At 52.3% G+C, this 14,712-nt stretch overlaps 1 protein-coding gene across 9 annotated transcripts in view; it reads right to left on the reverse strand.

The window, feature by feature from the left end:
• The window catches only part of DOCK3 (dedicator of cytokinesis 3), a 263,108-nt gene that overhangs the window by 11,915 nt on the left and 236,481 nt on the right, over positions 1-14,712 (reverse strand). For 7 of the 9 annotated variants that reach the window (XM_070456013.1, XM_070456012.1, XM_070456011.1 and 4 more), the window contains 9 exons: positions 11,355-11,496; positions 10,200-10,366; positions 9,962-10,048; positions 9,307-9,486; positions 8,456-8,539; positions 8,239-8,355; positions 5,920-6,041; positions 4,536-4,674; positions 3,870-4,017 (listed from right to left, as the gene is read on the reverse strand). In XM_070456013.1, the coding sequence (XP_070312114.1) occupies positions 3,870-4,017; positions 4,536-4,674; positions 5,920-6,041; positions 8,239-8,355; positions 8,456-8,539; positions 9,307-9,486; positions 9,962-10,048; positions 10,200-10,366; positions 11,355-11,496 (1,186 nt within the window). Of the gene's footprint in view, positions 1-69; positions 3,687-3,869; positions 4,018-4,535; positions 4,675-5,919; positions 6,042-8,238; positions 8,356-8,455; positions 8,540-9,306; positions 9,487-9,961; positions 10,049-10,199; positions 10,367-11,354; positions 11,497-14,712 lie in introns of those variants that run through there. The other 2 variants (XM_070456018.1, XM_070456015.1) reach the window with 2 other exon arrangements.

Below are 14,712 nucleotides of genomic sequence, written 5' to 3' on the forward strand. Positions count from 1 at the left end.
TAGTCCGGTGAACTCCAGGGAGGCTGAGTCCCCAGAATGACTGAGTATATTCAAAGAAAAGAAAGAAAGTTTAGTTACTCAGTCGTGTCTGACTCTGCAACCCCATGGACTGTAGCCTACCAGGCTCCTCCGTCCATGGAATTTTCCAGGCAAGAGTACTGGAGTGGGTTGCCATTTCCTTCTCCAGAGGATATTCCCAATCCAGGGATCAAACTCGGGTCTCCCACATTGTAGGCAGACGCTTTACCATCTGAGCCACCAGGGAAGTCCTGAGTATATTCAAGGTTCAATCAAAATCTCCTAGCCTCGCTCAGCCTTTTGACCACCAGGGGGTGCTGCCGACTTACAAGACTGTGCCTTGCAGGCCATTCACCTTGAAGGTTTCCAAAGCAACAAGAACCACTGCAGAACATCAACGGGCACAGTAAGGAAGCTATTGGCGTCATGACCACTCCTGGGAGTGGGGAAAGTGACTCCAATGGAAAGGACTCTCTGGAACACTTTCTCCATGAAAGCCCTCCCTTCGTCTGTAACATCAGACACAAACCCCAGCGTGGGCCATCCCATCTATTCTGCGCCCCGTGCACCTACTACTGCACCTACCACATTTTGGGCCTCCCAGGTGGCTCAGTGGTAAAGAATCCGCCTGCCAATGCAGGAGACATGGATTCAATCCCTGGTTGGCAAGATCCCCTGGAGAAGGAAATGGCAACCCACTCCAGTATTCTTGCCTGGGAAATCCCATGGACAAAGGAGCCAGGCGGGCTACAGTCCATGCGACTAAACAGTAACAAATTCAGTCTTCCTCTGTGACACTGGGTCTGGTCTTTATCTTCTCTTGCATGTAGGCCTGACACTTGCCGGACCCTTGGTTTTCTCCAGATGGGCCTGCACATAGATTGAATCGATGCTGTAGCCTAGAAGTGACTGCCCGCTCTTTCTTAACAGCCTCTGCTCTTATCACAGTACCCTGCTTTGGGCCAAGTTCTAGTTAACCTTGGAGAAGGAAATGGCAATCCACTCCAGTATTCTTGCCTGGAAAATCCCATGGACAGAGGAGCCTGGTGGGCTACAGTTCATGAGGTTGCAAGAATCAGACACGACTTGGTGACTAAACCGCCAACCACCACCTAGTTAACCATTTGGTTTACTTTTCTATCAGCCTTTCATTATATGATATTCTGGAGTTTGGCCATCATGATAGCTTATCTCCAGACAAGGGTACGATTGATGCCTTCTCTCCCTAGCACACACATGTCATCCTCACATCATGAGGTGCAGTCTTATTCTTTACCCTGCTATTTGGGTTGGCCTCAGTGATGGCATTAACTGACAGAACGTGGCAAAAAGGATGTTTTGGGACTTTCAAGGCTGGGGAGTAAGAAGCCCTGAAGCTTTTGCCTGGGTGTCTTGGAATGCTTGCTCTGGGCAAAGTCAGCTGCATGCTGTGAGAAGCTCAAGCGACAGAGAGGTCATACGTAGGGACTCAGGTTGACAGCCTCAGCTGAACTTCTGGCAGACAGGCACTGCTGACTGCCAGCCATGTGAGAGAGCTGTCTTGGATGTCCAGTTTAGTTGAGTCTTGAGATGACTCCAGCCCCTAGTGACATCTGACAGCAAGCTCATGGGGGACTGTAACTGAGAACTCACTCAGGAAGCCCTGTCAACCCACAAAACCACGTGAGATGATAATAAATTGTTTCAAGTCACTAAGGTTTGGTGGGCGGTTTTACAGGACAGGGAAGCCTGGTGGGCTGCAGTGCACAGGGTCACAGAGAGTCAGACATGACTTAGTAACTGAACAACAACAACAACTGATAACCAAGTCATCTGAAATAAAGATTACTTCCAACAGGGAGAACATAACTTCTCTCTATTCAACTCTGATCATGCAAGAACAATGCCCCCTTCTCACTGAGCACTCGTAAAAGCTTGATGAGTGAATACACCAGTAAACAATTAGCTGGAAGGACAAAGGTGGTACCAGCCAGCCTGTGAGGTCCCTGATGGCATCTTTGTCCTCTCCAGGGCACCGAGTACCGGGCACTGCCTAGAGGAAGTATCTGAGCACTCAGAGTGGAAGTGAGGTACAATGCTCACCCCTCGCTGCCTTTGTTTTTTTAATCAACAATCATGGGTCAGAGATCTGACTTCAGCAACAATACCCAGATGAAGACTTAGATGTGGCTGAGTATATCTGAGACAGTGTTCAGGTTAGGAAAGAACCCACACAATAGATTAGATTACAAAATCTGATTCTGCAGCTTTGTTCAGGAGCTCTCACTAGACACTGCAAATGCTAACCTGCACTAGAGCAGTCACAGCCTATTTCTCAGGGTTTCCTTCCTCAAACCACCTTTTCATGTGCCTTCTTTACCAATACAAATCACCATCCCTTCTCTATGTCTGCAGCCCTCACATACTGACACATCTTCCAGGTGTACCATTGGGTGGGTCATTTCTCATCTTTCACACTAGAAATACCTGCTCCCAGATGCTGGCTCCCCTTTTATAGCACCTTAGTCCACGCTGGGAAGGCAGTCATCAAAGTGGAATGGGCACCGGACTGGGGGCTTGCGAGTGTAAAGACTCAAAGCTCCAAATTCTACTTGGCCACCAACTGATGGGATGGACTTAAGTCCCCCATCGGACCTGTTTTCTTCCACAGGAAATGAGGGGCTGGGCCAGTGTTGGGGAAAGTCTGTAACTGCTCTTGTTGTGACCTCAACCCTCCTTCTGCTGTCTGTTGAGGTTTTTCCCAATGGCCCCACTGGCCACTGCATCTCTCTCTTCATCACTCCTACTGTGGGTCATGGATGACTCAGGTGATAAAGAATCTGCCTGCAGTGCAGGAGATTCAGGTTTGATCCCTGGGTAAGGAAGATCCCCTGGAGAGGGGAATGGCAATCCACTCCAGTATTCTTGCCTGGAGAATTCCATGGACAGAGGAGCCTGGGAGGCTACAGTCCATGGGGCTGCAAAAAGTCAGACACAACTAAGCAATTTCTTTTCATTCAGGTTTGTGTGCTTTGAAAGAAGAGGTTGTTTTTTTTTTTTTTTTCCCTAATGATCATCTATGTCAAACATCTGTGTTATTTCCCTGTCTTCATAATATTGAGAAGAACAGACTCCATTTGTCTGAAGCCTGGAAGCAACAGCCGGTAGCTGGCTACTGCCGCTGTGCTACACAGTCCACCCCGGGGGCACCAGGTCTTAGTCACCACAGCTAATTTCCATTCCACTGCAAGTAGCTCTATCTAAAAGGACAGAGGACCAAACTTGACTGCAGGAACTAGAGTTGGAAAAAGCTGCTGCCTCTCAGAGAACAGTATTTATTCAATTGAATAAGAAATCAAGCAATAATAACAAGTAGCCTTTTACAGAGCCATCTCTCCTGATTCAGCCTTTCCCAGCTGAACAAAGTTTTTTTGGCTGCTGCTACCACTTAGAATAATGTTTTCCAGGCTTAATTTTAGTCTTCACACTTAGTTTTCATACCTTTTCATCATGTTTGATTACTCAAGACAAAACTCACTTTTGCCTTAACTTTGTGCTCTATCCTCATAAACACTCCAGTGAGAAAGAGCTGCGCCTTCTCCTGGGCTGTGTGTCCTCTTACTGAAGTGGAGATGTGTTGTCTGGCCACCTCACTGCAGCACAGCTGCAGCCACTGCCCCAAGCAGGGTCTGAAGCCAGAGAAAAAAATATGGAGGTAAGAGCCCTTGAGTCCCTGATGCTAAAAGCATAGGTGAGCACTCACTAAGTCACAGGGCCGCTTTCAAAGACATAGCCACAGGTGAGAGGAGGACAAGGGGCGCCCATGAGGCTCTCTCCTCTCCCTTCTGCGAGCAGCGCCCTGCCGTCCTTACCTCGGGCACTGGAAGGGGCAGAGGTAATCATCTGGGATGGTGCTGAGTGAGTGGAACTCAGGCTGGAGGAAGAAGGGCTTGCCTGGGACGAGGACAGAACAGAGACGTTGGTGACTGAGCCCTGGTACCTGGGGTTGGGATACGCGAGCTGCAAAGGGAGAAAAATTAGCAGGATAGAGGTCCAAATGGCCAGGATGGTAGGACTGGCCCAGAGTTGGCTTCTTCATGCCACCAGGTGCCCAGACCCAGTGTCTGATGCTGTACCCTTGCCCTGATGAAGGCCAGGCTGATAGCCAGCACTAGGGGTCAACTATAACTCCGATGGAACAGGGCTGCTGGGTAGACTTTAGCGATGGTACCCACGGAGGAGACTGGACTGAGCCATCAGGAATGCCAGGCAGGAGGGCAATTTGGCAGAGGAGCTTTCCCATGGGATCTCTAAGAGCAGCCAGGACTGAAGGAAGAGTTCCTTCTTGGGAAATAAGGCCTGGGAAGTGTGACACGGGGAGGTGTGGAGGGAAGGCTATTCTGCTAGCTCTGGGTATTCTGAATTCAGAAACTGGAGAACTAGGCAGCAACGCCAGTCCTCAGGCCAGACTAGCCAGCAGAGAGCTGAGTCCTCCGGGTATGGTGCCCTGGCCTGTTCTTCCTGGACCGCGCTGGTACCTGCATGTGGTGGTACAGGTCTTCAGGAGCCTCGCCCATGGAGCTGTCGCCCAGCATCACCACGTTCCCAGCTTCGCTAGATGCATGTGAGGAGAGGGAGGACGATGAATGGCGGCCGGTGCCCATCAAGTTCATGGGGCTGCGGACAAGAGTGGGAGATGGTCAGGAGTCAGGGCTGGAGCTGAGATGCTTTGCTAGGCAGTGGGGGCAAGAGTCATGGATGGGTGTGTGTAAAACAGTCATCCCCAAGCCTCAGCCTCTCTGGATGGGAAGGTTCCACAGCCAATTTTCATACCTGTCTGAGGCCTGGAGCCGTCCTGAACCCCACCCTGCTGCTCAGGGGCCCCTGGTGTGGGAGGGCCAACAGTAGCCAGGCAGAGCCTTGACCTAGAGTTAAATGGTTTGACCTAGAGTTAAGTGGCCACTCAGTCTGATGATGTCAGCAGTGTCTCAGGAGGAATGAAGGAGACAAACTGAATCAGGTGAAGGACCCCAGGTCTTCCTAGCCACGGGTTGTGTACTTAAGCCGGCACCCACTCTGCACTGGGATCTGCTCCCAGCTCAGGGTGTCTTCCTGACTTGGGGAAGCTGTCACAGGAGCTGCCTGTGAACCATCTGCTGGCATCCTTCCATGGCTGTGGCCACAGGCTTGCCAGCAGTTCTTTTCTGTCAATTCTAAGCAGCTCCCCCCATTCATTTGCTCCTTCTCATTTGCTGAGTGCCCACCCTGTGCTGACTTCCTGGTCACAGTGGAAAACAAATCCCAGTGAGGGCCCCTCTCCAGGTTTTTCGCTTGCCTGGCCTTCCTGCCCTGGCGACCTGGAGCCTCCCCTGCAGAGCCCCGGTAACAGGTCTGCTGAGTGCAGAGCAGACACACCTTGAGGCCTTCACCACCATGCTGTTCTTTCTGAAAGCCAACTGGGGATCCTCGCTCCCCTGGGATCAGGTCCCAAGGCCAGAGTGAACAGGGCCCATCCAGAGAAATCCTGGCCCCCTTCCAGGCCCTGGAATCCTGCACTGTAGCCACTTGGCTCTACCTGCAGTACTGACCACACTGGCCTGCATGAGAATCTTGAGGCATTTGCACATGTTCGTGACTTTGCCTGGATCTTGCTCCGTCATCTTCCTAACACCAGTTCTTTTCCACCCAGCAAACTTCTACTCACCCCTCAGGACTCACTCTGATGCCCATGTATACTCCTCTGTCACCATGGATGACCAGATGTGGAGTGCAGATCCTGTGGCAGGAGCTGTGTGTTTTCTGTGCGTGTGGGGGAGGGGGCACGTGAGTGCACACAATCAGTGTTCTGGACGCCCTTGCTCTGACCTCTGACGTCCAGACTTACCTTTGTGGAGGGGACCCTCCTCAGCCCTAAGGCCATACCTGTGCCGATGGGTCATCTTGATGTTCTCTGGGCTCATGGGGCTATGGGATGCTAGGACATTTCCCCGTGGGGTGCTGGTGCCCGAACATGCAGGACTTAGCTTGTCCAAACCCGGAAACTCCTGTTGAGACATGAGTGCCCCTTCATAATATGGGAATAAATAAGTAATTGGTAGCTCAGATGTTAAAGAATCTGCCTGCAATGCAGGAAACTCAGGTGCGATCCCCGGCTCGGGAAGATCCCCTGGAGAAGGGAATGGCAACCCACTCCAGTATTCTCACTTGGAGAATCCCATGGAGAGAGGAGCCTCGTGGGCTACAGTCTATGGGGTTACAAAGAGTCAGACACGACTGAGTGACTAACAGTTTCACTTCACTTTTTTTCCCACCAAGTAATTAAGGGGTAAAAGAGAAGAGGCAGGCTGGTAGCAGGAATATAAAAGAAAAAAAGAATCATATGCTATTGGCTGAACCTTAAACTCCTGCCTTCTTTTGGGCAGTCACCCTGCCATGACTAAAGTACCCTCCTAACCACAACACAGCCTAGACCAGAGGCCATGAGGCCTAAGTGGACCCTTGAGAGCACATATGGAGTAGGCTGTGGAGTTGGTCTGAGTTCATAAAATGTATTAACAGGCTTTTTCACTGGAGAAAAAGTGGAAGAAGAGCTGGGGAACAGGAGAGAAAGAGCTGGTGATCACCCGTCAGGCAGTGGGCACCTCTGACATAAGGACTGGAGTTTTACTGGACTGCTAAATGGCCCCACTCTTAGTGACCTTGGTTAAGCTGTCTGTGACACAGTCTGTGGGGTGTCAGGACACAAAATCCTGATGCAGATAACTGAAAAACAGCACGCTTCTATTTTAGCATAATTAAATTAAGTACGTAGACATCTTGGTAGAAACTTTTGGTCCCAAATTCTCCCGGGGGACAGCACATTGCTTTGTGTCACTATCTGCAACTCTGAGGAAACAAAACACAACTGCTCGTGTTTCCAGAAGCCCTTCACAATCTGTGGTTCCTACATCTATTGGGGATGTTTCTGAGCTTGGTCTGAAAAAAGCAGTAAGTTTTCCACCTGCTTCTTCCAAAGCATGTAGAAGGTGGAAATGTGCTTTTGCTGGACAGGACACTTCCATGTGTGCTGTGGAGACCCTGAGACACGTGAGTGAGCGTTCTGTGCTTTTTCCTGCAGTGACCTGACAGCCTGCACACTAGGGAGTTCCCAGTCCCCCAGGGGCCAGGCTCTAGCTTGCCTGAGTCACCTGCTGTGATGGGGAGTTCACATACAGAGACCAGAGGTGTGAGCTCAAGACTACCTAGGGACATCCCCGATGGTCCGTGGTTGAGAATCTGCTTTGCAGTGCAGGGGACATGAGTTCTAGCCCTGGTCTGGGAACTAAGATCCCAAACGCTGCAGAGCCACTAAGCCTGCGCAGGCATCTACTGAGCCCTATGATCTCTGAAGCTTGCATGCCACAACTAGACGGTCGATGTGCTGCAATGAAGGATCCCACATGATGCACTGCAACAGAGATCCCACATGCTGCAACCAAGACCCAACTCAGCCAAAGGGGGGAAAAAAGACCACCTGAACCCTACCCTCAGACAGCTAGCACTCCCTGTAAGACCCCTGGAGGAAAACCAGTCTTGGATACAGGCCTTGCTTCTGCTCGTGTGCATCAGTCCTTGGGTCAAACCCTGCCAGGGAGACTGAGGAGCCAGGTCAGAGTCAGGGAGATCTTCTAGGGCCTGGGCCAGCCCCAGGATCTGCCTGGGCCCTCAAAGAGAAGCCAGTACAAAAGTACTGCCACCCCAGGCTTTCTCAGGTGGGAGCCTGGATCACCAGACAGGAGGAAGAGGGAGGGAGGGGAAGCAGGGAGCTAAAGGGGAAGGGGATGGAGAGGGAGGGAGATGGACGAGAGAAGGCTGGTCCGGCTAAGCCTTACTTCTGTAGGTTCCTGGGATGAAAAGTATCCCTGAAGGGATTCCTGTATGTGGGCCATACACTTTAGCTCTTTTCCTCCTCATGTGAAAACCGCTGTTCACCAGCACAGTGCATTGAAAAACACGTTTTCTGTCCTGAATATGGCTCCTCCTTAAGGGGAAAGTGGATAAGGGGGTTCTTGGCATTTTTCTCCTGGCTCGACCACCCGCCCCTGCCTCATGCTGTTCTGTGGCGGAAACAGATCTTCCTTCAGTCTTGCTTCTCCCCACTCCCTTCCCCACCCCTTTCTTCTGATTTGCTGCACAGGTCCCAGGCCTGGAGGAGGTGACACTGGTTAGACTGTAGCGGGGCCAGGACAGGGCTCAGCTTACATGGTAGAGACTGGCCCGCATCATCTGGAACTGATCAATCAGCTTCTTATGCAGAGGGCGCATTTCTGGGTGCACAAATTTCTCATGAACTGCCAGCCCAACTCCAAGGACATGGACCTATCAGGGTGATAAACAAGGCCATGCTGTTAGCTCGGGAGCAGATGATGGGTGCTGCAGCTACCCTGTAGTGCCTCCACACAACTCTGGCAAGGCATACCTGCTCCTGCATGAGCTCCTTGAGCTGAGTTATCTTCTCAGCATCTCCTGGGTGCTTGGTGATGTAATCTTTATCAAAGAAGGCCTGTGAAAGAAAAGGCCAAGTCCAGAAGACTTCCCAGGGTGACCACTCAGTCTGAGGTGCCACCTGGAAGGCATCTGGGCTGCCTAACAGGGGCACACACCAGCGCGCCTCTAGCACGGCCTGCTGAACCTCTTGAAATCACATGTGTGCTTTTTACATCTAAGGAGGACTGAAGGTGGCCAAGTAATCTAAGCCTGAATGCTGGTCCCAACTGGCTTGGGCAGGGCAGGCAGGGCTGGTGGCCAGGATGAGGGGGTTAGTCTCCCAGCCAGGCCACAACTCGTTCCTTGTCAAAGGCTGGGCTCTAGGGCTCCTTCCATGATCAGATGGATTACCCATTCTGTCAGAGTTCAGAGAATAAAAGGGAAGAAACGTTCCCACGGGAGAGCTGTAGTCATGGAGACAGGGAACGACGGGGAGCCTAAAGCCTCACCCCTGGTGGCTCAGACAGGAAAGAATCCACCTGCAATGCAGGAGACCCAGTTCAGTCCCTCGGTCAGGAAGATCCCCTGGAGGAGGGAATGGCTACCCACCCCAGTATTCTTGCCTGGAAAATCCCATGGACAGAGGAGCCTGGGAGGTTATATTCTATGGGTCGCAAAGAATCGGACACGACTGAGTGGCTAACACATACTATTCAGGACCATGCTCGGTCAGCCAAGGCACAGCCAGCGAGCGTGTGCTGGGAAGGCTGTTCTAAGAGGCTGAACCTCGGGAAGAGGCACTGAGACCCACGTCCCTGGTCGGGTCTGGCTGGGCCAGCTTACCTCCTGGTAGCGTGCAATGCCTCCGTTGACGGCAGCGTCAATGACGCCGTTCAGGCACATGCTTAGCAGGTTGATGTTGCCGTGCACTTGCTTGTGCTGATACTGGCTGATCAAGGCCCGCAGCTCCTGGTTCTTGTTCTCAACCACTTGGATGGCATTCTCCAGGGGGCTCACCTCCACCTGGGGGCACACAGCACGTGGTGTCAGCCCAGGCCCAATGACAATCCCTCCCTCCTCATAGGCCTGACAGCAAGGGGCTGTGACCCGTGCCGCTGAGTCCCCACTCTGGTTCCTGTGGACCTGAGGCTCCCTGGGCCCTTTCTAATTTCCTCTTCTGATCTGTAGGCACTCGGAAGTACAGTGAATACTAAACAACATCAGTTCTGAATGCAGAGGTCTCTGGCTTCCTGAGCTTCAGGGAATAGTTTCTGCATTTGTAAACTGGGGGAACAAAAATGCCTGCTGCCTAGGGGTGTTGCGGAGATTAAAGGAGAGAAGGAAGGTGAGCAAAGCCTCCAGCACTGGACTGCCTGTGGCTCCCCGGCCAGGCAGCAGGTGGCTAAGAACTCCTTCTCTTTTCTTCCTTAGAGAATGGCCCCCCAAGTAAGGAACTGAGGAAGCACTGTTAAACTAGCCCCTCTGAATCGCATCTCACCAGCTCCCTCCTCTCCACTTCAAACCACCGAGAGATGCCCGGCAAGCTGTGGGTCAGGGTCAGCGTGGTGCGCTCGATCCACAGGCTCTGCGGGGAGGGTACAGGCAGGTTCAGGCCACGAGGCGATTCTTCCCACACCCCACCTGCCCCCAGGAGAGTCACTGATGAGCTCCCAAGAAAGCGGGGCCGGCCCCAGCCTCGCTGTGAGCACTGACCCCGCTCCCCTAGATGCACTCACCTTGAATTCATTCTCCTTGTCCTTGGGGCCTTTGTGGAAAGGCCGGTCATACCGGAACCTCCTGACGTTGTTGACACGGTAGAAGCTCTTGACACGGTCTGGGACCCTGTCCATCTGCAGGACGTCCACATACTCTGGGATGGGCGTCACTGCATAGATCTGTAGGTCTGGGCAGGAGGTGAAGGGAAACTGGACGTGAAAGAGAGACGGACCAGAGTGGCTGACCCATCACCCCTGCCAAGGGAGAGGAGACCAGCAGAGCCCTTCAAAGGGGCAGCAGCAGCATTTCAAAGAGCAGAAGGGACCAAACACAATTCGGCTGACTCTGCCTTTCCAGCCCCGCCCTGCTCCAGCAGTGAGTGCCCCAAGCCCTCAGCCAAGGTGAGGTATCAGCAGGCAGGGGTCCCCCAGTGCCCCTTTAAGAAGGAAGGAAAAGGGGTCAGGAAGATACCCCATAGGAATGAAAAAGGTGCAAGGGCCTAGGCCGGCCCACTGCAGGTAAACTACACAGTATTCACTGCCAAACAACATTTTAACAAGATACTCTTTGGGATCTTTGTGGAGAGTAAACATGGGCGTCTGCCTACCCTCCTCTCTCTGGGACTAGCTTGCCACAGCCACAGTGACTGTCATGGAAGTTGAGTGCTGGGAAGGAGGGGCAGGCCAGTGTTTGCATTCAGAATTCCAAGTACCCCCAAGAACACAGGAATTCCCCATCTTCCTCCCTACTCCGTCCGCCCCAACCCGTGCCTCAGTCCTGACAAAGGCTCGGGGTATCAACAGACACACGTGGGGGTGCAGCAGGGGATGGAAGTGGAGCGTCCCTGTGGACACTGGGAGAATCCAGAGTCTGCGGCTGGGTGCCAGGAGACTCTTCATGGGCGGGGTGGGGACTAAGGTACCAGCAGTAGCTCACCAGAGGGAAAAAAGCTAGCTGATGACCAGGCCCCCCAGGGCTAAGGGCAAGCCCCTGCATCCTCTGTGAGGCTCAAGTGCCCCTTTAAGGGTCAGTGAGTGATGTGGACACACTCTGCTTTGGGACTTGGTGGGTAACCTGGCCACCAGCAGCCAATAGCGTCATAGCGGGGCAGTCAACTGGGTGGGCCTCCCCTCCCACGGTCCCAGCCCTCCTCCCCTCCATGGGTCAAAAGATACACTGGGCGTCACACTGCAGGATGGCGTCATCAGGGTGGTTGGGGTGCTGCATGGCAACGGCCTGCGGGAACTCGCTGAGCATCCTCTGCTGGAAGGCCTCCAGCCTCTCGTAGTCGTGGCCCCGGCACACATACTCTTTGTTCTGCCACAAAGGGGAGAGCACATGCCATGCCTTGCCTGCAGCCGCCCACCCTCAGCTCCTCAACCTGGGAGCCCCTGGGGCAGGCCTGGGGCAGAGCACGTTGCCCGCTACTCTGCCCTAAAGGAAAGCATGGTCAAGAAGGGTGAAGGACAGCAGTGGTGTGGCGGCGGCTGGCGTGGGAGCTGCAGGAAGCTCGTGGGCGGGCAGGGCTTTTCACACGGGAAGGGCCGCTAGTGGGGGGACGGGGGTGGGACTGTGGAAAACAGCCACGCCTGGAGACAGTCCTGGAAGGTCCACCTGGGCCACCCAGCGGAGTAGAGAAGTGGGGTCAATCTATGTGCATACAGTGACAACCAGGGCAACAAGCCAAGACAGGAAAAGGCACGGCTAGAAGGAAGGTGCTTGTGGAGCACTGGTGGGAGGCAACGAAGGGGCTGCTGCTGTGTGTCCACGAGTACCGCTATGGGAGCCACCAGATAATTGACAACAGGAAGGTGGTAAGATGTGTGCTTTTGTAGGATGACTTTTGTCAGCTGAGAGAAGCAGTCTAAATGCTGCCCAGCGCCTCGTGGACACTTACCAACTCCTCTAGCAGCAATTCCTCTGCAACTGGGTCAGCAGACCATCATTCCAACTACACACTTCTTAAGACTTCACGTTATGACATGTTGGGTTTGGGTTGGGTCTCGGTTTTCCTCTCTGGGGACTGAGGGCACCCTGACCCTACTGCTCTGCCTGCCTCACGGCTGGGCCAGAGTGTGTGGCTGGAGGCGCTCCTCAGAAGCCCTCTGGTGACCTCTGTCCGCCTGACCAGATTCACTCTGACAGTGGTGCTAGGCATTTACGTGTCTTCAGAGGGAGGAAGAGAGAGGTTCCACAGGGCCAGCCCTATGCTTCCTGGTAGGGGGGTCACCACAGGCTAGGCTGTGGGTGACCTCAGCCTTTTTTAAAAGCAAGTTTTTTATTTTGTATTGGAGTATAGCCAACCAACAATGTTGTGATAGTTTCAGGCGAACAGTGGAGGCACCCAGCCATACATACACACACATCCGTTCTCCCCCAACCTCCCCTCCCATCCAGGCTGCCACATAACATTGAGCAGAGTCCCTGTGCTATACAGTACAACATCAATCTTTCTGGAATAGGATTTCTGCCCACTTTTCACTTCTTCTCTTACTATGGGAGAATTCAGGTAAGGTTTGGCCACATGTCCAGATGGATCAGAATGCAAGGGCAACAGTGGAAGGGAAGTCAAGGTCAGGGGAAGCAGGCTGACCTCTCCAGTGGAACAGATCAGTAGTCAGAGGACAGAGACATTTACAAGCTCCCTGCTTGATAAGCAGAACTGACAAAGAAGGTTAATTGTGAAGAACTGGCCTTTTCATGCAAAATGTACAATCCTCGTCAGTGTCTGTTCATGGGTAAAATGAAAAGAAAAAGAAACTCCCCCAAGACGGTAGGGCTGGATGTTTTCCTGTCTCCATGCAGATTAGCGGATAATCACATTTGTGAAGCAACACAGGCAGATGGTCCAGAGGACTCAAGCTGACAGAGCTGGAGCAATAAACGGCCTCTGTGCTCAGGGAAGGTCAAAGAGCAGCCTAGTGCTCTGGGGAGGACCCAGCAGGAGAACGGCACAGTACATTGACCTTGAGGCTAGCTGTTGGTTTCCAGTCTGCTCAGGCGAGAGTCCCGGCAGCCCTGCGTAGTACGGATCTGGCTGCCACTGCTTTCCCCTCTGTCCTTGCCATTTACAAGGCAAACGGCTACCTCTGCTGGCCTTATTCCATTTGCTGCAGCTGAACTGAGCAACTGAGGGGGGCGGGGGGACAGCACGCGGCCAGGCCAAGCAGACCCGTACGCCTGAAACATAGCTCCTGCTGTGGAGATGAGGATGGACTGACAGGTGATGTTTCTCGGTTATTCTTCCTCTATCACTGGCACCCTTGAAACCATGTTTGAATATTTAGACTGTAACTGGCTCAGATGCAGGTTTATGCCAGGTCCTACCTGTCAGAAAGCTCTCAGAACCCTGAGACACTGATGCTCCCTGTGACGTGAGCATGGGGGGTGGGAGCCAGGTGGAACCATGGTGGAGACTTGCTGCTTGACAGGGACAAAAATGGGGTACACCAGTGCTTGATTTTTGTAAGAGCCAAAAGAACGATGCTTTGGAGTAAAATCTAGTTGATGACGTACAAATCATGGGACTAAACAAGGAGAGTAAAATGACAATAAAACATAACTTACAAAGATAAAATGAGAAAGAAGTTAGTTACAAGGCTAGAATCATTAGCTTACCAAAGGACTTTCTAGAGATGTTTTTGGTTCTAAGAAAGAGTCAGTCACTCAGTCGTGCCCGATTCTTTGCGATCCCATGGACTGTAGCCCACCAGGCTCCTGTGTCCATGGAATTCTCCAGGCAAGAACACTGGAGTCGGAAGCCATTCCCTTCTCCAGGGGATCTTCCTGACCCAGGGATTCTTGCATTATTCCTTCTTCTGCTGACCTCTACCCTCACTGCTGTTGTATGATCTATGTAGATGGGGGCAACAAACATGCCCCGTCTGATAAGCCTGGGCTGGATGGTCCTAGAGAGTGAAGGAGGTCCAGCAGCTCGTGGAGCCTCTACTGAGGCACGTTCTGCTACTAGCAACCCTTCTGTGGAACAGAATTTGAGCCTTCTGGGGATCACAGTCAGGCAGGGTGTATTTGCTGTCCTTGTCACTATCACTAGTTTCCTACAGAAATCATTTTTCTTCTTAGCCTAGAATAATTACTGCCCAGGAAATGTGCATGTTGACCTGCATTACATCCAAAATGCAGTCAGCCTGGACTCTGTTGCTTAGCAGGCTGGCTTCTTTTTAAAAGAAGCCATTAAGCTCTGTTGACCTTCAATGAGATACCAAGCTTATTACTGCTCATTGGCTAAAGCAATCTCTCCAGTAAGATAGGATCCCAAGAACATCAAAGGAATCCTATGAATTTTCCTAGCAGCTTCCTGAGACTTGTGGACACTGAACCTTAGTATGATATTGGAGCTTAGGACAATCAGAGCTAATCTTAGGTCTCAACTGCAGCCTCTGAGTCCTTCCATCAGCACGGCTTCATTTAGGTCATCTGAGGATAGCTACTTGTGGGTTATAGCCTACAAGCCCAGGCTGACTCCTCCGGGAGCCCCTGGATTGTGCTAAATAAATACAAAAAACAATCACA

The sequence above is a fragment of the Odocoileus virginianus genome, chromosome 26 (genome assembly GCF_023699985.2).
Source record: "Odocoileus virginianus isolate 20LAN1187 ecotype Illinois chromosome 26, Ovbor_1.2, whole genome shotgun sequence".
Lineage (NCBI taxonomy): Eukaryota > Metazoa > Chordata > Mammalia > Artiodactyla > Cervidae > Odocoileus > Odocoileus virginianus.